The following is a 25,431-nucleotide window of genomic DNA, read 5'->3' as shown; positions in this document are numbered from 1 at the left end:
ATAATCATGCTCTAATCTATAATGGTGATCATCCTATGAGGATCATGTAATTATCCTTGCACTAATTACACTACTCACAACCATTATCATGCTCCACCAATTGAGCCATGCGAATTAAGAATCTATCATTGAATTGTTTTATTCAGCCCATCTCTCACAGTACATTGATTGTACTACAGTAACATTAATGATTCAAAGTTTAACAAGACTGTTAGAAGTCATTCAAAGTGTGTCTGGGTTTGTGTGTGTGTGTGTGTGTGTGTGTGTGTGTGTGTGTGTGTGTGTGTGTGTGTGTGTGTGTGTGTGTGTGTGTGTGTGTGTGTGTGTGTGTGTGTGTGTGTGTGTGTGTGTGTGTGTGTGTGTGTGTGTGTGTGTGTGTGCGTGCGTGCGTGCGTGCGTGCGTGCGTGCGTGTGTGTGTGCGGCGGATAGCTGGGTGGGTCGGAGGGGAGTCAGACAGTTATTCATTGTGCCACTGCCTGTGTATTAGACAAACTGGCACAGCTGGCAGGCTCCATGTGTTGTGAGGGGGACAGCTGCTCTGCTCTGTCTCAATGGGGCTGCTGTGTCAGGTAGGAGCAGCTGCTACTCAAACAGGTACCACGGCAACAACGGTATTGTGCCACATGTGCATGCAGCAAACCCGCCCCGGCTGTTACATTGTTTAATCCCGCCTCCTGTGAGGGCATTTGGAGAAAGTTCTGGACATGTTCTGTTTAATTAGTGTTGTGTTAAGTACTAAAATAAATGTTTGAACCAATGACTGTATGGTTTGAACTTGATCTCTGAAGAATTGATTCATTTGGAGAGAAAAAAAAAATATTGACACAATTACCTACAGTATATGCAAAGCTGGAAAGTTTTAGAGACTGTGTCATTACTGTTCAGTACCAGTAGAAATGCTTAAACCAATTACTTTATGGGTTGAACCATAGAGATACAAAGAGGACTTACTTTGTATCTGTGCTATAGTGGCTTCTGTGACAGCATGGGCAGTGCCATTGAGGGCTAGCTCCATATTAAAGTAGTACATTTTCTTCCTCTTTTATGTTTGAAAAAGTGGTGATTTCACCAATATTAGCCAAGTCTTGTGTGTCATTAATTTATTGTGGCCACCCACTTGATGGCACCAATAAAGCTTAAAGCCATTATCAAACCATTGGTAACCCAATTTGAAGAAGAAGACAATGCTCTGATCATTGGCTGATCCCTCCCAACCCATAGGAATACCCATCCAGTAGACTACTTTAAAATGGTGGAAGCCCTCAATGGCAATATCCATGTTAAAACGCGTTTTATTCGTCCAGAGCCCTCTTTCTAGCTCTATGGTTTTAAATCTGTATCCGAAAAGCTGATTCATTCATGAGAACTTTATTGACACACTTACATACATGACATACAGAGCTTTTCCATATGTTTTTTTATTTGAACATGGGGGTAAAGTGAGAGGTATAGATGTAATGAACGTATTCCTATGCCTTGGTTTCCTTATACACATTTAAGGCACTTTGCACTTCATGTTTTCTCTTTAGTTTGTTTAGTTGTTTCAACCCAGTATACAGTGTATATTTGATTTGATATACAGAGGTTTCATGTTAAAAGTCAAACGGTCATTGACTGTTTTCTGTTATTACAATGATACGGTATTGTTACATTTTCCCATGCTCTATAGGGTACTTCTATTTTCCTTAGATCTTTACAGTCAAAGTAGTGCAAAGTAATGTAATAAACTATAGGCAAGCCGCCTGGCTGTGACTCAAGAGATCATTAATTTCACATGAGATTTGATCAACCATGCAGAACAGTCAGATATAGGTGTCAGTCAAGCACCTCATTAAAGTAATGAAATGAAATGGTAGAGAATTGTAGGGCAATTGTAAGGCAAGATAATACATTACCTTACCAAGCGTAAACACAACCCAAATAAATAAGACACTAAAGTAATTTGGCAAAACAAACATAAAAAAATGTGTTATACATTATTAATATGCTAGTCGTTTATTAACTAGATTCACAATTGAGTGTTGGCGTACTTGGTGTCCAGACAAGATGTCACAATAGAGTTATCCGATGATATCAATGACAGTCCAATGTCCTCTTTTGTCTCCCTGTTTTGTGCCCAGCTGCCACCCGATGTCTGGCGAGTGCTCGTGCCAGCCTGGCTGGTCGGGGACGTACTGTAATGAGACGTGTACACCAGGCTTCTTCGGCGAGTCGTGCCAGCAAGTGTGCCAATGCCAGAATGGTGCCGACTGCCACAGTGTGACCGGGGAGTGCATCTGCGCTCCTGGCTTCAAGGTAAAGCCACTATGAGGGGTCTAGGAAGTCTCTGTGAAAGGTTATGAAGGCTAATGAGTGGTAATATACTCCAGTCTAATAATGCTACAGTAGCCTAAATCATTCATAACATAATTGATTATACATTGTGTTCTGAAGAAGTAACAGTTGACTTTATTAAGGTGGTGTATACTTGGAATTGTAAGAAGGTCCAAGGATTGGACTGACTTACTCTTGAGCATTCTAACAGACTGTCTAACAGACAGTATTCACTCGTAATTCCATTGTGATGTTACCTGGGTCATGTTCAATAAGGAGAAAATGTTATGAAATGTTTTCTACGGTGTGCCTCCCTGAACATGACCCACTTACCACGTATGATGAATAACACAAAATCAACTAAACTATAGTACAGGAATGCTAACAGTATTTCCATTGCAGGGGTCCGACTGTTCCACAGCCTGCCCATCAGGGACCCACGGGATCAACTGCTCTGCCATGTGTGGCTGTAAGAATGGGGCACAGTGCTCTTCAGTGGATGGAGCCTGCTCCTGTAAAGCAGGTAGGCTGCTTACACCAGGGAATTCCGTGTGTGTAAGGCTAGCCCATTCAAGGAGCACATACAGTAGAAATACAGTAGAAATACAATAGAATACAGTAGAAATACAGAAGAAATACAGTAGAAATACAGCAGAATATAGTAGAAATACAGTAGAATAAAGTAAAAAAGCAGTAGAAATGCAGTAGAATAAAGTAGAATATAGTAAAAATACAGTAGAACTGCAGTAGAAATACAGTAGAAATCTTAACTTACATATGAAAGCAAAACTTTATTTGTAATTTGTGGATCTGCTGGATCATTCTACTAATGAGGTGGCATTTGGGTATGACTCTTTGGGGACCAAATAATATTCTCAATTAAAGATTTACAAACATAACTGTAGACACTAGTTCATTTGAGAGAAGTTGACTACTCCTCTGTTAATGTAACGGCGTTCGTCTGTTGAAGGAAGAGAGTCGGACCGAAATGCAGCGTGTTTGTTACTCATGATCTTTAACGAATGTAAAGTGACGATACATGAAATAACTAAATACAAAAACAACAAACGGAACGAGAAACCTATTACAGCCTATCTGGTGAACACTACACAAAGACAGGAACAATCACCCACGAAATACAAAGCGAAACTCAGGCTGCCTAAATATGGTTCCCAATCAGAGACAACGAGAATCACCTGACTCTGATTGAGAATCGCCTCAGGCAGCCAAGCCTATACAACACCCCTAATCAGCCGCGATCCCAAATACTACAAACCCCAAAACGAAAAACAACATATAAACCCATGTTACACCCTGGCCTAACCAAACATGTAACAAAAACACAAAATACAATGACCAAGGCGTGACATAACCCCCCCCCCTAAGGTGCGGACTCCCGGACGCACCTCAAACCATAGGGAGGGTCCGGGTGGGCGTCTGTCCATGGTGGCGGCTCCGGCTCGGGACGTGGACCCCACTCCATTAATGTCCTTGTTCCTTCCCTTCGTGTCCTGGGATAATCCACCTTCTCCGCCGACCATGGCCTAATAGTCCTCACCCAGATCCCCACTGGACTGAGGGGCAGCTCATGACTGAGGGGCAGCTCGGGACAGAGGGGCAGCTCGGGACAGAGGGGCAGCTCGGGATAGAGGGGCAGCTCGGGACAGAGGGGCAGCTCAGGACAGAGGGGCAGCTCGGGACAGAGGGGCATCTCGGGACAGAAGCAGCGCGGGACTGAGGGGAAGCCCGGGACAGAGGGGAAACCCAGTACTGAGAGGAAGCCCAGTACTGAGAGGAAACCCAGTACTGAGAAGAAGCCCAGTACTGAGATGAAGCTCAGGCAGGTAGTAGGCTCCGGTAAATCCTGGCTGGCTGGCGGAACTGGAAGATTCAGGTTGACTACATTTACATTTACATTTAAGTCATTTAGCAGACGCTCTTATCCAGAGCGACTTACAAATTGGTGCATTCACCTTATGACATCCAGTGGAACAGTCACTTTACAATAGTGCATCTAAATCTTAAAGGGGGGGGTGAGAGGGATTACTTATCCTATCCTAGGTATTCCTTGAAGAGGTGGGGTTTCAGGTGTCTCCGGAAGGTGGTGATTGACTCCGCTGTCCTGGCGTCGTGAGGGAGTTTGTTCCACCATTGGGGGGCCAGAGCAGCGAACAGTTTTGACTGGGCTGAGCGGGAACTGTACTTCCTCAGTGGTAGGGAGGCGAGCAGGCCAGAGGTGGATGAACGCAGTGCCCTTGTTTGGGTGTAGGGCCTGATCAGAGCCTGGAGGTACTGAGGTGCCGTTCCCCTCACAGCTCCGTAGGCAAGCACCATGGTCTTGTAGCGGATGCGAGCTTCAACTGGAAGCCAGTGGAGAGAGCGGAGGAGCGGGGTGACGTGAGAGAACTTGGGAAGGTTGAACACCAGACGGGCTGCGGCGTTCTGGATGAGTTGTAGGGGTTTAATGGCACAGGCAGGGAGCCCAGCCAACAGCGAGTTGCAGTAATCCAGACGGGAGATGACAAGTGCCTGGATTAGGACCTGCGCCGCTTCCTGTGTGAGGCAGGGTCGTACTCTGCGGATAGGTCTAGAAGGATGAGAGCAGAGGTGAGAGAGTTAGCTTTAGCAGTGCGGAGCGCCTCCATGATACAGAGAAGAGCAGTCTCAGTTGAATGACTAGTCTTGAAACCTGACTGATTTGGATCAAGAAGATCATTCAGAGAGAGATAGCGGGAGAGCTGGCCAAGGACGGCACGTTCAAGAGTTTTGGAGAGAAAAGAAAGAAGGGATACTGGTCTGTAGTTGTTGACATCATTGGGATCGAGTGTAGGTTTTTTCAGAAGGGGTGCAACTCTCGCTCTCTTGAAGACGGAAGGGACGTAGCCTGCGGTCAGGTATGAGTTGATGAGCGAGGTGAGGTAAGGGAGAAGGTCTCCGGAAATGGTCTGGAGAAGAGAGGAGGGGATAGGGTCAAGCGGGCAGGTTGTTGGGCGGCCGGCCGTCACAAGACGCAAGATTTCATCTGGAGAGAGAGGGGAGAAAGAGGTCAGAGCACAGGGTAGGGCAGTGTGAGCAGAACCAGCGGTGTCGTTTGACTTAGCAAACGAGGATCGGATGTCGTCGACCTTCTTTTCAAAATGGTTGACGAAGTCATCTGCAGAGAGGGAGGAGGGGGGGGGAGGAGGATTCAGGAGGGAGGAGAAGGTGGCAAAGAGCTTCCTAGGGTTAGAGGCAGATGCTTGGAATTTAGAGTGGTAGAAAGTGGCTTTAGCAGCAGAGACAGAGGAGGAAAATGTAGAGAGGAGGGAGTGAAAGGATGCCAGGTCCGCAGGGAGGCGAGTTTTCCTCCATTTCCGCTCGGCTGCCCGGAGCCCTGTTCTGTGAGCTCGCAATGAGTCGTCGAGCCACGGAGCGGGAGGGGAGGACCGAGCCGGCCTGGAGAATAGGGGACATAGAGAGTCAAAGGATGCAGAAAGGGAGGAGAGGAGGGTTGAGGAGGCAGAATCAGGAGATAGGTTGGAGTAGGTTTGAGCAGAAGGAAGAGATGATAGGATGGAAGAGGAGAGAGTAGCGGGGGAGAGAGAGCGAAGGTTGGGACGGCGCGATACCATCCGAGTAGGGGCAGTGTGGGAGGTGTTGGATGAGAGCGAGAGGGAAAAGGATACAAGGTAGTGGTTGGAGACTTGGAGGGGAGTTGCAATGAGGTTAGTGGAAGAACAGCATCTAGTAAAGATGAGGTCGAGCGTATTGCCTGCATTGTGAGTAGGGGGGAAGGTGAGAGGGTGAGGTCAAAAGAGGAGAGGAGTGGATGGGTAAGGGGAGAAAGAGAGAATGACCACTTGGGAGAGATGAGGATCCCGGTGCCACCACCCCTCTGACCAGAAGCTCTCGGGGTGTGCGAGAACACGTGGGCGGACGAAGAGAGAGCAGTAGGAGTAGCAGTGTTGTCTGTGGTGATCCATGTTTCCGTCAGTGCCAAGAAGTCGAGGGCCTGGAGGGAGGCATAGGCTGAGATGAACTCTGCCTTGTTGGCCGCAGATCGGCAGTTCCAGAGGCTACCGGAGACCTGGAACTCCACGTGGGTCGTGCGCGCTGGGACCACCAGATTAGGGTGGCCGCGGCCACGCGGTGTGGAGCGTTTGTATGGTCTGTGCAGAGAGGAGAGAACAGGGATAGACAGACACATAGTTGACAGGCTACAGAAGAGGCTACGCTAATGCAAAGGAGATTGGAATGACAAGTGGACTACACGTCTCGAATGTTCAGAAAGTTAAGCTTACGTAGCAAGAATCTTATTGACTAAAATGATTAAAATGATACAGTACTGCTGAAGTAGGCTAGCTGGCAGTGGCTGCGTTGTTGACTTTGTAGGCTAGCTGGCAGTGGCTGCGTTGTTGACACTACACTAATCAAGTCGTTCCGTTGAGTGTAATAGTTTCTACAGTGCTGCTATTCGGGGGCTAGCTGGCTAGCTAGCAGTGTTGATTACGTTACGTTGCATTAAAAGAACGACAATAGCTGGCTAGCTAACCTAGAAAATCGCTCAAGACTACACAGTTATCTTTGATACAAAGACGGCTATGTAGCTAGCTATGTAGCTAGCTACGATCAAACAAATCAAACCGTTGTACTGTAATGAAATGAAATGAAAATGTGATACTACCTGTGAATGCGACCGGGTTGTTGAGTTCTATTCGGAAGACGTTGGCTAGCTGTTGGCTAGCTAGCAGAGTCTCCTACGTTAAGGACGACAAATAGCTGGCTAGCTAACCTCGGTAAATTAAGATAATCACTCTAAGACTACACACTCTAAACTACACAATTATCTTGGATACGAAGACAGCAAAGACAGCTATGTAGCTAGCTAACACTACACTAATCAAGTCGTTCAGTTGAGTGTAATAGTTTCTACAGTGCTGCTAATCGGTGGACGTTTGCTAGCTGGCTAGCTGCTGGGCAGAGCAGTGAAGACTACGTTAGGACGACGAAATACGATAATTACGCAATTATCTTTGATACAAAGACGGCTATGTAGCTAGCTAAGAAGAAATTGCTAAGATTAGACAAATCAAACCGTTGTACTATAATGAAATGTAATGAAATGTAATGAAAAAGTTATACTACCTGCGGAGCGAAGTGCCGATGCGACCGCTCGCTCCAACCCGGAAGTGGGCGGATCTGGAAGATTCTGGTTGACTGGCAGATCTGGAAGAGACTGGTTGACTGGCAGATCTGGAAGAGACTGGTTGTCTGGCAGATCTGGAAGAGACTGGTTGTCTGGCAGATCTGGAAGAGACTGGTTGTCTGGCAGATCTGGAAGAGACTGATTGTCTGGCAGATCTAGAAGATCATGGCTGACTGGCGGATCTAGCTGCTCTATGCAGACTGACAGCACTGGCTGCTTCATGCAGACTGACAGCTCTGGCTGCTTCATGCAGACTGACAGCTCTGGCTGCTTCATGCAGACTGACAGCTCTGGCTGTTTCACGCAGACTGACAGCTCTGACTGCTCCATGCAGGCTGGCAGCACCTTGCAGACTAGCAGCTCCTTGCAGACTGGCGGCTCTGGCTGCTTCATGCAGACTGACAGCTCAGGCTGCTCCGAACAGGCAGGAGGCTCCGGCAGCGCTGTAGAGAAGAAAGGCTCTGATAGCGCTGAACAGGCGGGAGACTCCGACAGCGCAGGAGGGAAGGAAGGCTCTGATAGCGCTGAACAGACAGGAGACTCCAGTAGCACAGGAGAGGAGACAGGCTCTGGCTGCGCTGAACAGGCGAGGTGCACTGAAGGCCTGGTGCGTGGTGCTGGAACTGGTGGTACTGGATCGAGGACACGCACAGGAAGCCTGGTGCCGGGAGCTGCTACCGGAGGACTGGTGTGTGGAGGTGGCTCTGGAAAGACCGGACCGTGCAGGCGCACTGGAGCTCTTGAGCACCGAGCCTGCCCAAGCTTACCTGGCTCGATGCCCACTCTAGCCCGGCCAATAGCAAGGGCTGGTATGTGCCGCACCGGGCTATGCTCCCACACTGAAAACGTGCGCTCCATAGCATAACACAGTGCCTGCCCGGTCTCTCTAGCCCAACGGTGAGCACAGGGAGTTTGCGCAGGTCTCCTACCTGGCATAATCTTACTCCCTTCTAGCCCCCCCCAATAATTTTTTGGGGCTGCTTTTCAGGCTTCCAACCGCGTCGCCGTGCTGCCTCCTCATACCAGCGCCTCTCCGCTTTAACCGCTTCTATTTCTTCCTTGGGACGGCGATATTCTCCAGGCTGAGCCCAGGGTCCTTTCCCGTCTAATTCCTCCTCCCATGTACAATTCTCCAAGTGGTGCAGCCTCTCCCACTGCAACTGCTCTTCACGATTAACAGGGAGAGTTGGCTCAGGTCTGAACCCTGACTCAGCCACTCTCTCTCTGCGCCGCCTTCTCTTTTTTATTGACTCCATTCGCCTATAGCCCTCTTCGCATTGCTGCAGCGAATCCCAGGCGGGCGCCTGCACTCTCTCTGGGTCGGCCGCCCACCTGTCGATTTCTTCCCACGTCGTATACTCCATGCCTCTACCGTCCATAACGTCCTCCTTTCGCTCATGCCAGTTTACACACTGCTCGGTCCGTGAGTGGTGGGTGATTCTGTAACGGCGTTCGTCTGTTGAAGGAAGAGAGTCGGACCGAAATGCAGCGTGTTTGTTACTCATGACTTTAATGAAAGAAACGCGGTACATGAAATAACTAAATACAAAAACAACAAACGGAACGAGAAACCTATTACAGCCTATCTGGTGAACACTACACAAAGACAGGAACAATCACCCACGAAATACAAAGCGAAACTCAGGCTGCCTAAATACGGTTCCCAATCAGAGACAACGAGAATCACCTGACTCTGATTGAGAATCGCCTCAGGCAGCCAAGCCTATACAACACCCCTAATCAGCCGCGATCCCAAATACTACAAACCCCAAAACGAAAAACAACATATAAACCCATGTCACACCCTGGCCTAACCAAACATGTAACAAAAACACAAAATACAATGACCAAGGCGTGACAGTTAAACTATGTTGATGTTCAAAATGTCTTCTCCCCTTTCCAGGTTGGCACGGAGTGCACTGCTCCATCAACTGCCCCAGTGGCACATGGGGGCTGGGGTGTAACCTCACCTGCATGTGTGGTAACGGGGGCGCCTGCAACGCCCTCAACGGACAGTGCACCTGTGCCCCCGGCTGGAGGGGTGAGAGGTGTGACCTCCACTGCCAGGTGAGTGATGTTGTCCCCCCCACCCGCCCCTGTCGCACAGTGATGACATCACTATAGGTTATAACACTCTTATTATCTTCCTATAATATTATGATGAATGTGTACAACGTAATAGGCATATATATTATTATCTCAACTTAATTTCAGTTGAGAAAAAGGTGGTGAAAGCTTTGATAAGATCAAACCACAGAACACTCTAGATACATTGCGTACAATGCTGGCTTTGATAGGGATCTGTGAACTACAATATGCACAGTTAGATATACATCACGCCAGTGCTTAATTTGAGCTTGATCCTGCCGGAACAGAATCTGGCACCTCTCCGTTTTGGAATGTTTTGTTCTAGTACCTATTTGGGTCCTGTACCTCTCGTGGCATTTAAAATAATTTACTTTTTTCTACGTAAAAATTATAATTAAAGCGATCTAAGTTCATTTGAGTGTCCTCTTCGTTAATTCTCCTGCCCCCACAAAAAAAAACGTTATGAGAAAAAGTAGATTTTCAGCCCGGGCCTAATATTCTAAGAGTTTGGGTTGGGCCGTACCGGGTTTATGGTTTTTCGCAACATTGTACCCAGTTTGAGACCAACGCTTGGCCGTGGCTGTGTGAGAAGTGCACCAGTTTCTCACATAACTAGAATTAGATTAACTTTATATGATCTCTCTCTCTTCTGATAGACATGAGCCTGCAACTCTCATCTCTCCAACATTGCACTTCATCCTTTATTTACTTATAGAAGCATAGCAGCACGAAGGGTTCTGAAGGAACTGCAGCACCCCTGATAAATTGAAATACATTTGCCAAAGTTATAGAAATGCTGCTATCTGTTGATGAAATCATTCAGAATATACCACGAGAATAACTATGATGTAGCCACAGATCAATAGCTTATGTTTTTAAATAGCCTAACTGTGGACTGCCAACAGTCGGGAACTCGCAGCAAATCTGTCGGTGAAAAAACATAATGCAGACAAAACAGCCCTTTCTCAATATTTCAAATACAATCGAGAGAAAACACAGGTTGGAAAGCAAATGGCTCCTGCTGAAAAGCGAAGATTATGCTGATTGATCAACTTCCAAATGTTGTTTTATGAAAAGAGAGAGAGAGAGAGAGAGAGAGAGAGAGAGAGAGAGAGAGAGAGAGAGAGAGAGAGAGAGAGAGAGAGAGAGAGAGAGAGAGAGAGACAGAGAGAGGGGCTTTTGCCACAAAACATCGGCCATCACCAGCAAGTGAGCTGTGCATCATTGGGTCAGTCAGTGAAACTGGAAGGCATTTTTAACTCCCTCCTCATATTGTAGCCTACAATATGTGTCTCCACACACCTAGAGATAGGCTATTGATGGATTCAAGACAAGGTCATTTTCACTGATCTCAGATTCTCAGTTTGTCAGCGTCAAAGTAGCCTGTCATTTCCATCATTTCTGCTGTATTAAAAAAGATTCTGCTAAAGTCTCCAGTCATGTAAAATGACATAGAATTGAATGAAATGTGTTTAGAAAAGGCCACATTTTTTCCAGACCCTAGTCTACTTTAAATGTTCCCAAAGTGTGCAACTTTTTCAAGTGCCTCTACTGTACTGCTCTATGTCACTACGCAAATACCATGAAAAAAATATTATAAAGGTGATTTTTTTTCCCCAGTACCTCAGAACTCCCCAGGTCACTCCCCTCTTGCGCTAACTTTTTGTTTCTGACATTTCCCGATTTACAAATGAACAACTGCATCACACTGACTCTGACCTCCATAAAACTTGAGCAGCATTCTTACAGCCAATTTGCATTGGAAACTCGCAAATGTGAAACTTGTGAAAGTGTGTTTTGTGGCCAATTGCTCCCTTGAAGAAACTGCAGCTCTAGCACTTGCGGTGGAGTCTTGAGCAGTCACATGCTATGCTAAGCGCTAGTCCTTTGATCCACAGCTTTCTGTAATGATTTAGCAAATCCACCCTCTTCCAAGAGCTACTTGCCATTCAGGAAGTCAGGAGTTGGTGGATTAAGACTCTTTTCCCAATAGCTTGGCGTCGAGAATCTCCAAATCTAGAGGATTTGTTCTTATATCTGCATACAAAGCCATATACCAGTTTAATGGTAGATTCAAACAAGGTGGTGATGATGGAGGAGGTCAAATTAAGATTGAAATCAGATACAGTGAAATGTGGAATGAATCAAACATAACAAATATTTCACTCAGATGTTTAATGTTAGTGTCCCTTAATAGAACGCATCACAAGTACTCAGTACTCAGTGTGAAATACCATACAGTATAATTCATATCGGCAGTTTTGCCTTGCGAGGTCCATAGTTTAAGGAGTTTTCCAGGACACTGGTTTAATACTGTGAGGATGAAAACAGTCTTTATTGAACACACATGAAATAAGCTTACCAAATCATAGGAGTAGTCCTGGGTGAGCTAGTGTTTGCTTAAACGGATTTCAACACCATTTCTTTTCTGCATCATTTCCAATCCCCTATATTTTTTCATAAATATATATATTATATATACAGTACAAGTCAAAAGTTTGGACAGACCCTACTAATTTTTCTTTATTTTTACTATTTTCTACATTGTAGAATAATAGTGAAGACATCAAAACCATGAAATAACACATATGGAATCATGTAGTAAACAAAAAAGTGTTAAACAAATCAAAATATATTTTAGATTCTTCAAAGTATCCACCCTTTGCCTTGATGACAACTCTGCACACTCTTGGCATTCTCTCAACCAGCTTCATGAGGTAGTCACCTGGAATGCATTTAAATTAACAGATGCGCCTTGAACAGCTCAAATAAGCAAAGAGAAATGATAGTTCATCATTACTTTAAGACATGAAGGTCAGTAAAACCTGGAACATTTCAAGAACTTTGAAAGTTTCTTCAAGTGCAGTCGCAAAAGAACATCAAGCGCAATAAAGAAAAACACCTGAATGAGTGTGTCCAAACTTTTGACTTGTACTGTATATAACATTCTATTGGTTGGGCCTCCCGAGTAGCACAGTGGTCTACGGCTCTGTCGCAGCCAGCCATGACAGTGGCGCACAATTGGACCAGCATTGTCCGGGTTAGGGGAGGGTTTGGCTGGCAGGGATGTTTCTGTCCCATTGCGCGTCAGCGACTCCGGCTGGCTTCCGGGTTAAGTGGTTGTTGTGCCAAGAAGCAGTGCGGCTTGGCTGGGTTGTGTTTCGGAGTACGCACGGTTCTCGACGTTCGCCTCTCCCGAGTCCGTACGGGAGTTACAGCGATGGGACAGGACTGTAACGACAGATTGGATACCATGAAAAATAATATATAACATTGGTTGCAAGAATTATTGTATTATACATTTGATTGAAAAACTCTAACTTTTGAATCCAGCGTTGTTTTGTGTATCAGTTCATAAACCATGTGCCATGGAATTATCGAAAATCTCTTCCCAACAATTTTTGGTCCTTAATTGAAACTAGCATACTTTTTATTTATCACAATTTTCTTTAGCCAATTTTGGTCTTTAATGCAGACTTACTAATCCTTACTTTCTCCCCTTTCCACTTGCCTCTTCCATTATTGCGGTAATGCTCAGAATAGTTGGTATTTTTGAGGAGAGCAGACATTTCAATATATTTTTGTTTCCTGCATGTGTGACATAACTCCACCTGTCCTATTTATGATATCATTTACAAAGATAATACCTTTTTTAAACATTTGTCCAAAAATATTTTTTTTTTATCAATTAGTATATTTGAGTTTAACCATAATATTTGTTCGGTCTTTTCTGGTGGATTAAACTGAAATTGCAACCAAATTCTCTGGCTTGTTTTAAAAATAGTGATATTTTAGAGATCATTTCATTTTCAAATAACTGAAAGTTTAAGGTTATAATCTGAATAAAGGGGAAAAGGTCATTCTTGAACAAGGGGTGAAACATTCTTACTAATCTGCTAGAGAACCCGTTTGAATTTAAGTATAACTTTTGTATGACTGAAGCCTTTAGTGAGAGGTCTAATGCTTTAATATTTAATCATGTCTGCCCTCTGAATTCATATTCGTTATATAAATAGGCCTGTTTAATTTTGTCTGGCTTGCCATTTCAAATAAAATGTCATATTCTTTGCTCGTATAATTTAAAAAACAAGTCTCTGGGTGTAGGCAAGGCCATATGCAAATAGAGAAACTGGGATATGACTAAAGAGTTCATCAGAGTAATTTTGCCACAAATAGACAGGTATTTTCCTTTTCAAGGTAGCCAGATCATATCTATTTTTGCCACCTTTCTATTAACTTTCTATCATCTCAGAACAATGACATTATCTCACTACAATACATACCAAGTATGCCCACTTCAACGTGAAGACCAACACGGTAATGTAGAAGTTGTATTTTTTAGTAATCCAATAAATAATATACTACACTTATCATAATTTGGTCGTAATCCAGAGAGGTTAGAAAAAGTATCTAGATCCTCTATGAGGCTGTTGAGGGATCCAAATTGTAGATTTAAAAGAAAATATGAATCATCAGCGTACAATGACACCTTTGTTTTTAAGCCCTGGATTTTTAGGCCCTTGATATTATTGTTGGATCTTATTTTAACAGCTAATGTTTTAGTCGCTAACGTAATAGCCATAATAAATAGATATGCCGATGGTGTTGATTGAAATTAATGAAAAGACATCAGGCTGCAAAACAAAAAACTTGCGTAGACAAAGCACCTGAAGGACCAGACTGAGACTGGGACTAGGACTGGGAAAGGCTGCCTAATGTACATGCACAACGTTTACCAAATATACTGTGTGTTGACTATGCAGAATCTGTCAAAACATCAGTCGATGGCCTCCCGAGTGGTTCAGTGGTCTAAGGCTGTGCCACTAGAGGTCCTGGTTTTTAGTACAGGCTCGGTCGCAGCCGGCCGCAACCGGGAGACCCATGGGGCGGCGCACAATTGGCCCAGCGTCGTCCGGATTAGGGGGAGGGTTTGGCTGGTAGGGATGTTCTTGTACCATCGCGCTCTAGCAACTCCTGTGGTGGGCTGGGCGCAGTGCACGCTGACACGATCGCCAGGTGTGCGGTGTTTCCTCCGACACATTGGTGTGGCTGGCTTCTGGGTTAAGCGGGAATTGTGTCAAGAAGCAGTGCGGAGGACGCACGGCTCTCAACCTTCGCCTCTCCCTAGTCTGTTCGGGAGTTGCAACGATGAGACAAGACTGTAACTACCAATTGAATACCATGAAATTGGGGAGAAAAAGGGGTATAAAAAAGTTACAATTAAAAAATAAACATCAGTCTAAACGGCATCTTTTGGGTTTTCTCCAGGATGGCACCTATGGCATGGACTGTAGGGAGCGCTGTGACTGTAGCCATGCCGACGGGTGCCACCCCTCCACGGGGTACTGTCGCTGCCTGGCTGGATGGACAGGTGAGTCTGGAGCCTTAACCTGTAGAACCCTCTAGCTTAAAATATTATCTATCCGTCCATTCATCCTATCCACCCATCCATCCAATCCAAATCCAAAATTACTGGGAATATTTATTGACTTTGCCTCAAATTTAAACCACTGTTAAAAGTAGTTGTACGACTATACCACCTGCCTCTGGATGATTTGACCTGTAAGCATGGCCCAAAAACTGTGTCACCAGTAAGTCTCCTCTCTTTCCCTCTCTTCTCCCGTGTTTTGCTTAGGTCCATACCTACACAGCATACTGATGTCAGACCTTTAAAAACTGCCGCATTTCTTCCAAGCTACTTAGCCGGACATTTATCGCCAGCATTCCGCCATCGCCTAGCAACGCGCACACAGCCCCTCAATGAGCCCTTTGTCCCCAGCCTGGGCACCGCACTCCATCACACTGTTGCCTATCACCCCCTGAGCATCAAAACATCCCAGAGAGAGAGGGAGAGAAAGTGAGGGGTGGGATGGAGGAAAAGGGGAGAGCATCAAAACAACCCAGAGAGAGAGGGAGAGAAAGTGAGGGGTGGGATGGAGGAACAGGGGAGAGCATCAAAACAACCCAGAGAGAAAGAGATAGAGAGAGAAAAGGGAGAAAGAGAGGCGGGGAGGGAGGGAGAGAGAAAGTGAGGGGGAGAAAGTTAGAGAGAAAGAGGGAGAAAACAGAGGGAGATGAGAAAAGAGGGGTAAGGGAAACATAGAGTGGGAGAAAGCCTTTGACACAGAGAGGGAAGGGTAAGAGGAAAAGAGTGAAGAGAGAGAGATGTGAGGGAGACGAAGAGAGAGGTGGCAAAAAGACGGAGAGAGGAAGAGAGAGGTGGCAGAGGGAGTGAGAAAAAAACAGAGTGAGTCAGGGAAGAGGAAGGAGGGGGAGAACTCCCTGGTTCTCAGATACGGTTCAATTTCCAACAGAAGAAAACAAGTTTTTTGTCACAGCTTGTCCTGCCAACTCCAAGTTAATATCTCTCTCATATTACATGCGTTTACACTTAAAAGTTTGAGAACTGTCTCTTTTTTCATAAACACGCTCAACATGCTTTGCCCATGCCTTTGTTGAAGTGATTCAGGGGGGAAGACAATGTAATTGGGAAACTCTATAGTGTCCAATCTCCCCATTGAAGCATTCTCTTTATCCACCAAGGGGCACAGTGCCCAGACAGTCTTGTGTGCTACTCTTGTAGGGCCCATATTGTCATAGTCTGAAACCAATCCCCTTGGACAATAACAAAGGGCCGTATCGCTTGTCTCACCTTTCTATTTCATGTTCTCAGGAGGAAAAAGTGAACTTAGTGTCATTCCTGCTAAGTCCTAGAGATAAAAATGTTGGTGTGTTTTTTTTGCTGCTTTAAAATGGCTTGCTCGATAGAGACAGAGAATGTGAGAAGCATTGTAATGCAGGTTAAAACGACTTGCGGACAAATTGCTGGCAAATTGAATCATATTACTCATTTGGCACAGGGCTGCTGTGTCACCATCCAAAATAGAAAGTAATGTAGACCATCAGAAGAGTTTGAAGTTTGATAGGGTATAAAGATGTCATGTTTTCTTGACAGGCTTAATGTTAATAAACCATTAGAGCAATTCACTTGTAGATGTTGTTCGCGAAATTGAACGACTGAGGTCTACTACATGTATGTGACCAAAACATTACACTTGAATTTCTATTTGCAAGTAGAGTGCACAGTGTGTGGGAGTCCCTTCACCCTTTCTACTTCAGTTTTTGCTAAGCCTATGATTTAACGTTACTTCAGGTGTGCTACCTCTGTTTACTAAAAAACAATGAGACGTTACCAAGACTGGGCCTTATTATAGCCTACAACTAATGCCCAGATGATTTCCTTGTCAGGGCACTTGGTTGGGAAAGACTGATGGCCCTAGTCCAATCAAATAGCCACATTTGGTAAATGTAATACATCACAAATGGAAAGATGCTGCATTGGAGACCCTAGTAGTGTTGTGTTTGTGTGTGGAGCTTTGCCAGTAAGATGGTATTGACAGAAACCATCCCCGTATGATGCATTTTATATCATATGATGCAAAATGCTTCATACAGGGATGATTTGTGTATTTTCAAAGTAATACGTCTTGAAAACTTGATTTGCTGAGAAGCAAAACAATTTGGGACTATGCCAACAATGGACTAATGAAACAAATGCCAAACGATAATTATTGGGTGGAGTTTTCCTTTAAGAGGCTGCCGTCTGATATTAAACCCTGCAGCAATCTGGAAATCAATCCCTGTAATTAGCAGATTTACAATACCAAGCCTTCTTCAGCTGGGTCCTATTCATTAGGCGCTTAATGGAAGAAAAGGGACTGACATTGTTTTTGTTTTCTATTGCAAAATGTTTCGCTACGGTGTGATTGTGTGAATGAATAGACCCTTGGGCTATAGTGTAGAGTTAGTTAACCCTCACCCTTGTATGCTATGTGTTGTCCAACTGATACTGATGCTACCTATAGTGATGCTACCTATAGTGATGCTACCTATAGTGATGCTACCTATAGTGATGCTACCTATAGTGATGCTACCTATAGTGATGCTGCTATTGTCAACTCAAATCACATTTTATTTGTCAAATGCGTTGTTAACAACAGGTGTAGAGTAACAGTGAAATGCTTACTTACGACCCTTTTTATTTTTTTATTATTGAATATCCAAAACATACTTACAATGCAGAAAAAAAAACATATTTAATTTTATGATCAGAATCAGACAAGGAATAAATACAAAATTAGTAACGATAACTTGGCTATACACGGGGTACCAGTACCGAGTCGATGTTCAGTTACAAGGTAATTGATATAGATATGCACATATAGGTAGGGGTAAAGTTGCTATGCAACTGGATAGAAATAAACAGTAAGATAAGAGACCAGTGACTCATCAACAATGGGTAAAGTCCCATTTGCAGTTAAAGACTGGGTTAATGCTAGAAACATGAGCTTTGCTTATGTGGTGGGTCACAGGCACAAAAAAGGTTGTGGAAGACCTTAAGTACCCATTTCCCTCCCCATACAACTGACCATCCCATCCCAACACCCCCTCTCCAGCTCACACCCACCAGGAAGATAGTGAGGCCCCTCCTAGCTGTCACACCCGTCCCTACTACCAGCCACCCGTACTTAGACCAGGAGTTGAACGTTTCTCCCTCCTTCCGTTTTTTGATGGCCTTACAATTTCTTAACAACACCTAAGTCAGACCCAAAATCTTATAGTATATGAAGGCTTTATATATGTTCTCTGATTCAGAGTTGAGATAAACACAGGCAACTTGGACTTTCCCACAAATACAGCAAATCATTATTTTGTATTATTTATAATTTCGTAATATCCAATTGGTAGTTACAGTCTTGTCTCGTCACTGCAACTCCCATATGGACTCGGGAGAGGTAAAGGTCAAGAGCCATGTGTCCTCTGAAACATGACCCTACCAAGCCGCACTGCTTCTTAACCCGGAAGCCAGCTGCACCAATGTGTCAGAGGAAACACTGTTCCCCGGAAACACTGGCGACCAAAGTCATTGTGCATGCGCCCGGGCCGCCACAAGGAGTCGCTAGAGTGTGGCGGGACAAGACCTACTGGCCGGCCAAACCCTCCCCTAACCTGGACGACACTGGGCCAATTGTGCGCTGCCTCATGGGTCTCCCTGCTGCGACATAGCCTGGAATCAAACCCGGGTCTGTAGTGACGCCTCTAGCACTGTGATGCATTGCCTTGACGTCAATGGGAGACAGACCTGTGTGGACTTGTTTGCGTGAGCCCTACGTTGTTTGTGTTCCCAGGTATCCACTGTGAAAGTGTGTTCCGAGGTATCCACTGTGACAGTGTGTTCCGAGGTATCCACTGTGACGGTGTGTGTGTTCCGAGGTATCCACTGTGACAGAGTGTGTGTTTCGAGGTATCCACTGTGAAAGTGTGTTCCCAGGTATCCACTGTGATTGTGTGTGTGTTCCTAGGTATCCACTGTGACAGTGTGTTCCCAGGTATCCACTGTGACGGTGTGTGTGTTCCGAGGTATCCACTGTGAAAGTGTTTTCCCAGGTATCCACTGTGACGGTGTGTGTGTTCCGAGGTATCCATTGTGATTGTGTGTGTGTTCCGAGGTATCCACTGTGACAGTGTGTTCCCAGGTATCCACTGTGACAGTGTGTGTGTTCCGAGGTATCCACTGTGAAAGTGTGTTCCCAGGTATCCACTGTGACGGTGTGTGTGTTCCGAGGTATCCACTGTGAAAGTGTGTTCCCAGGTATCCACTGTGAAAGTGTGTTCCGAGGTATCCACTGTGAAAGTGTGTTCCCAGGTATCCACTGTGACAGTGTGTGTGTTTCCAGGTATCCACTGTGACAGTGTGTGTGCCGAGGGCCGCTGGGGGCCAAACTGTTCCCTCCCTTGCAACTGTAAGAACGGGGCCTCCTGTTCTCCTGACGAGGGCACCTGTGAGTGTGCGCCTGGGTTTCGGGGCACCACCTGCCAGCGCAGTGAGTATTTCATATCTGACCAATTATTGTGTTAATGGCTCATATTGATTCTGATTGTGTTGGATTTATATAGAACGTTTCACAACTTATCAAAGGACAAGTTTGACCCTGGCCATGACCCCACTCTCAAAATGTGTCTAAGGGGGAGTTGGTATATACAAAAAAACAATTCACACATGGCTATATTACACACTTGTACAAGTCTGAAATAGGACAAATATAAGCCAAATTATTAGTATTATTATTATAAACATAGAGTACCAGTCAGAAGTTTGGAGACACCTATTCATTCCAGGATTTTTCTTTATTTATACTATTTTCTACATTGTAGAATAATAGTGAAGACACCAAAACTATGAAATAACACATATGGAATCATGTAGTAACCAAAAAAGTTTTAAACAAATCAAAATATATTTTAGATTCTTCAAAGTAGCTACCCTTTGCCTTGATGACAACTTTGCAACCAGCTTCATGAGGTAGTCACCTGAAATGAATTCCAATTAACAGGTGTGTCTTGTTAAAAGTTCATTAGAGTTAACTGTCTCTCATGAGGACCGCCAGAGGAAAGGAAGAACCAGAGTTACCTCTGCTGCAGAAGATAAGTTCATTAGAGTTAACTGTCTCTCATGAGGACCGCCACAGGAAAGGAAGACCCAGAGTTACCTCTGCTGCAGAAGATAAGTTCATTAGACTTACCTGTCTCTCATGAGGACCGCCACAGGAAAGGAAGACCCAGAGTTACCTCTGCTGCAGAAGATAAGTTCATTAGAATTAACTGTCTCTCATGAGGACCGCCACAGGAAAGAAAGACCCAGAGTTACCTCTGCTGCAGAAGATAAGTTCATTAGAGTTAACTGTCTCTCATGAGGACCGCCACAGGAAAGGAAGACCCAGAGTTACCTCTGCTGCAGAAGATAAGTTCATTAGAGTTAACTGGCTCTCATGAGGACCGCCAGAGGAAAGGAAGACCCAGAGTTACCTCTGCTGCAGAAGATAAGTTCATTAGAGTTAACTGTCTCTCATGAGGACCGCCAGAGGAAAGGAAGACCCAGAGTTACCTCTGCTGCAGAAGATAAGTTCATTAGAGTTAACTGTCTCTCATGAGGACTCTGCCACAGGAAAGGAAGACCCAGAGTTACCTCTGCTGCAGAAGATAAGTTCATTAGAGTTAACTGTCTCTCATGAGGACCGCCACAGGAAAGGAAGACCCAGAGTTACCTCTGCTGCAGAAGATAAGTTCATTAGAGTTAACTGTCTCTCATGAGGACCGCCAGAGGAAAGGAAGACCCAGAGTTACCTCTGCTGCAGAAGATAAGTTCATTAGAGTTAACTGGCTCTCATGAGGACCGCCAGAAGAAAGGAAGACCCAGAGTTACCTCTGCTGCAGAAGATAAGTTCATTAGAGTTAACTGGCTCTCATGAGGACCGCCACAGGAAAGGAAGACCCAGAGTTACCTCTGCTGCAGAAGATAAGTTCATTAGAGTTACCTGTCTCTCATGAGGACCGCCAGAGGAAAGGAAGACCCAGAGTTACCTCTGCTGCAGAAGATAAGTTCATTAGAGTTAACTGTCTCTCATGAGGACCCTTGAATGAGTAGGTGTGTCCAAACTTTTGACTGGTACTGTATATAGACGACTGAGTGTACAAAACATTAGGAAAACATTGCTCTTTCCATTACATAAACTGACCAGTTGAATCAAGGTGAAAGCTATGATCCCTTATTGATGTCACTTGTTAAATCCACTTCAATCAGTGTAGATGAAGGGGAGGAGACAGGTTAAAGAAGGATTTTTAAGGCTTGAGACAATTGAGACATGGATTGTGTATGTGTGCCATTCAGAGGGTGAATGGGCAAGACAAAAGATATAAGTGCCTTTGAACAGGGTATGGTAATAGGTGCCAGGCACACCAGTTTGAGTGTGTCAAGAACTGCAACGCTGCTTGGTTATTCATGCACAACAGTTTCCCATGTGTATCAAGAATGGTCCACCACCCAAAGGACATTCAGCCAACTTGACACAACTGTGGGAAGCATTGGAGTCAGCATGGGCCAGCATCCCTGTAGAATGCTTTCCACACCTTGTAGAGTCCATGCCCCGGCAAATTGAGGCTGTTCTGAGGTCAAAATGAGGTGCAATTCAATATTAGGAAGGTGTTCCTAATGTTTTGTACACTCAGTGTAAATATAATAATATAATAATAATAATAAATAGAGCACTTATAAATATGTTCCCAAAATGTCCAGGTTTTCCAGAAATGCCGGTTGGTGGATTCCTGGAGTTCCTGCTTATTTTTACCATATTCTGGTAATCTTCCAACCAGGATTTCTGGAAAACCTGGGAATCTTGTGAAGTTACTGGAATTTTGCAACCCGGTAGAGGGGTAACTCACCCTGTCCACCTGGCACCCAGCTTGGTGATATGCAGCAACCATTTTGTACTAGAAATGTCCTAAATCCTTCCATTGACATCAATGCGTGATTCATACTACAGTTACATTCAGTATGTGAATATCTCAAGTCAGTATGTGTCTCACTCTTAAATCTGACTCATTATTCTCAACCTGTCCTTCCAGTCTGTTCACCAGGCTACTATGGCCACCGCTGCAGCCAGGCCTGTCCCCAGTGTGTCCACAGCATTGGACCTTGCCACCATGTCTCTGGCCAGTGTGACTGCCTCCCAGGGTTCAAGGGAGCCCTCTGTAACGAAGGTGAGTGTTACTCGGTATGACACTCAAACATAACCTTGTACGACACCTTTTTCAGTACAGTACATGCTATACTGTTTCCTTCATAAGGCTACTTACCTGATAGACTGGGATAATTAATGTGTATTATAGTGATATGAAAACATTGCCACAAGAGTTATTCGTGAATGTTATATGGTGTAACTCTCCGCTATGAAAAATACCATTGACTCTTCTTTGTCCAGTAAGGGTTGTTGGCTCACTTGTTGATTTAAAGGTTGTGTCTCACTCTCTCTTGCCCTCCTCCCCCAGTGTGCCCCAGCGGTAAGTTTGGGAAGAACTGTGCGTGGGGGTGCACCTGCACCAACAACGGAACCTGTAACCCCATCGACGGCTCGTGCCAGTGTTACCCCGGCTGGATTGGAAGCGACTGTTCACAACGTGAGAACTCTCAAATGACTTTTCACACTATTGTGCCATTCTGAACCAACCTATGCTGGTTCACGTTTCCTCATAATGTCCTTTAAGCTGTTGAAGAAACTATACAGGATGTGTAACCATCCACCTCAGCTCGTTACAGCTCGGCTTGGCTTGGCTCGGCTCGGCTTGGCTTGGCTCGGTTTGGCTCGGCTTGGCTCGGCTCGGCTCTGCTCTGCTCGGCTCTGCTCTGCTTGGCTCGGCTTGGCTCGGCTTGGCTTGGCTCGGCTCGGCTTGGCTCGGCTTGGCTCGGCTTGGCTCTGCTTGGCTCGGCTTGGCTAGGCTCGGCTCGGCTCGGCTTGGCTCGGCTTGGCTTGGCTGGCTTGGCTTGGCTCCGCTCGGCTTGGGCACAGAAATGTCTTGTAAAAAGCCTGTGTGACCCTGTCTATCTGCATCCCCAGAGTGGTAGAGTTCATCTTATTTAGTTAGGTCAAGAGATGGAGAGATAGAGAGATGGAGAGATAGAGAGAGAGATGGAGAGATGGAGAGATAGAGAGATGGAGAGATGGAGAGATGGAGAGATGAGAGAGATAGAGAGATAGAGAGATGGAGAGATGGAGAGATGGAGAGATGGAGAGATGGAGAGATGGAGAGATGGAGAGATGGGAGATAGAGAGATGGAGAGATGGAGAGATGGAGAGATGGAGAGATAGAGAGATGGAGAGATGGAGAGATGGAGAGATGGAGAGATGGAGAGATGGAGAGATAGAGAGATGGAGAGATGGAGAGATAGAGAGATGGAGAGATGGAGAGATAGAGAGATGGAGATAGAGAGATGGAGAGATGGAGAGATGGAGAGAGATGGAGAGATGGAGAGATGGAGAGATGGAGAGATGGAGAGATAGAGAGATAGAGAGAGAGATGGAGAGAGAGATGGAGATGGAGAGATGGAGAGATGGATGGAGATGGAGAGATGGAGAGGAGAGATGGAGAGATGGAGAGATGGAGAGATGGAGAGATGGAGAGATGGAGAGATAGAGAGATGGAGAGATGGAGAGATGGAGAGATAGAGAGATGGAGAGATGGAGAGATGGAGAGATGGAGAGATGGAGAGATGGAGAGATGGAGAGATGGAGAGATAGAGAGATGGAGAGATGGAGAGGAGAGATGGATGGAGATAGAGAGATAGAGAGATGGAGAGATGGAGAGATGGAGAGATGGAGAGATGGAGAGATAGAGAGATGGAGAGATGGAGAGAGAGATGGAGAGATGGAGAGAGAGATAGAGAGATGGAGAGATATGGAGAGATGGAGAGATGGAGAGATGGAGAGATGGAGAGATAGAGAGATGGAGAGAGAGATGGAGAGATAGAGAGATGGAGAGATGGAGAGATAGAGAGAGAGATGGAGAGATAGATAGAGAGATGGAGAGATGGAGAGGAGAGATAGAGAGATGGAGAGATGGAGAGATGGAGAGATAGAGAGATGGAGAGATAGAGAGATGGAGAGATAGAGAGATGGAGAGATGGAGAGATAGAGAGATGGAGAGATGGAGAGAGAGAGATGGAGAGAGAGAGATGGAGAGATGGAGAGATGGAGAGATGGAGAGATAGAGAGATGGAGAGATGGAGAGATGAGAGAGATAGAGAGATAGAGAGATAGAGAGATAGAGAGATAGAGAGATGGAGAGATGGAGAGATGGAGAGATAGAGAGATAGAGAGGAGAGATAGAGAGTAGAGAGATAGAGAGATAGAGAGATAGAGAGATGTCCTATTGTTTTCTTAGATTTAATATGGAACTGACATGAACTTATTTATTTTGTGGATTAGGTTTGTTTCCTAGGATTGGTAGAATATGTCAGAATATGTTGAACATATTGTATATCCTATCCTTAGAATCTGGATAACATTCCATGCTAAAGATCATATCATAATCCAGTATTTCCCTGCTTTGTTCTACCAAGTCATGTCAGAAGTCCTGAAAGTCATAATTTTCTATAACAGAAAATGATTAAATTTAGCAAAACAACTCAAATTACAAAACCATTAGATTAATTACACCAAAAACACTTTTAACACTTCCATTTTGTACACATTTACCATCTCTGCTAATCTACTTGACAAGCCCCTCGTCAGCTTCACTAGTCTTCCTAGCTCCATTAATGCCCATTAAGACAGACCACAGGTGCTACTTACTGCGACCCTTGACTCTGAACGTGTTTTGAGCGAGACACTCTCCACATTAGATTTACCGGTCTCTGACACCATTATCTAAGGCGCTGACATTTGCTAGCCCCTCGGCCTGGCTCACGTTACTGCCAAGTGAGGAGACCTCCGTGACCCCTTTTGAACTCTCATGACCCCTATTGATCTCTGCATGACCCCCTAACTCATCACATTCTTAAAGGACCCTGGGATACCCTGCATGGGCTGCCTCATCATCACAGATGTGTGGCGACATGCTTCGCATTCTGAGTGTCGAGTAGTATTGACGCCGACCTCTCGTGTAACTTTCGCCCAGCATAATGTTACATCATGGACTTTCCAGGACGAATTCCTGGGAAGACATTCTGAGGGAGAACATTTTCTGTTTGTAATAGGGCACTATTGGGTGTAGTAGTGTGGCTAACAGTCTGGGGATTGATGTACTATGGCTCCCTCTGGTGTTGGTTCATGATACATGGATTTTCAGCCCATATAAATACTTCTGTGGTTCATTCCTAGTCCTTACCCTATGAGCACAAGTTCAGGAGTTGTCTTTTTGGTTCAGGAGATGTCTTTTTAATGCCTACGGTCCGCTGGTTTTCTATTCGTCCTGGTTCTTCGTTGCTCAGTTGCTCAAATATTGTCATTGG

The 25,431-nt window shown here is 45.1% G+C and overlaps 1 protein-coding gene across 3 annotated transcripts in view; it reads left to right on the top strand.

The window, feature by feature from the left end:
• The window catches only part of megf10 (multiple EGF-like-domains 10), a 106,113-nt gene that overhangs the window by 72,851 nt on the left and 7,831 nt on the right, over positions 1 to 25,431 (top strand). For 2 of the 3 annotated variants that reach the window (XM_046290494.1, XM_046290493.1), the window contains exons 10-16: positions 2,122 to 2,296; positions 2,717 to 2,837; positions 9,403 to 9,566; positions 14,856 to 14,958; positions 19,325 to 19,471; positions 22,050 to 22,184; positions 22,473 to 22,601. In XM_046290494.1, coding sequence (XP_046146450.1) covers positions 2,122 to 2,296; positions 2,717 to 2,837; positions 9,403 to 9,566; positions 14,856 to 14,958; positions 19,325 to 19,471; positions 22,050 to 22,184; positions 22,473 to 22,601 — 974 coding nt within the window. Of the gene's footprint in view, positions 1 to 2,121; positions 2,297 to 2,716; positions 2,838 to 9,402; positions 9,567 to 14,855; positions 14,959 to 15,222; positions 15,476 to 19,324; positions 19,472 to 22,049; positions 22,185 to 22,472; positions 22,602 to 25,431 lie in introns of those variants that run through there. The other variant, XM_046290495.1, reaches the window with a different exon arrangement.

This window comes from Oncorhynchus gorbuscha, linkage group LG11 (assembly GCF_021184085.1).
Source record: "Oncorhynchus gorbuscha isolate QuinsamMale2020 ecotype Even-year linkage group LG11, OgorEven_v1.0, whole genome shotgun sequence".
NCBI lineage: Eukaryota > Metazoa > Chordata > Actinopteri > Salmoniformes > Salmonidae > Oncorhynchus > Oncorhynchus gorbuscha.
The sequence above is the reverse complement of the archived record's forward strand: the minus strand, read 5'-3'. Positions and strand labels throughout refer to the sequence as shown.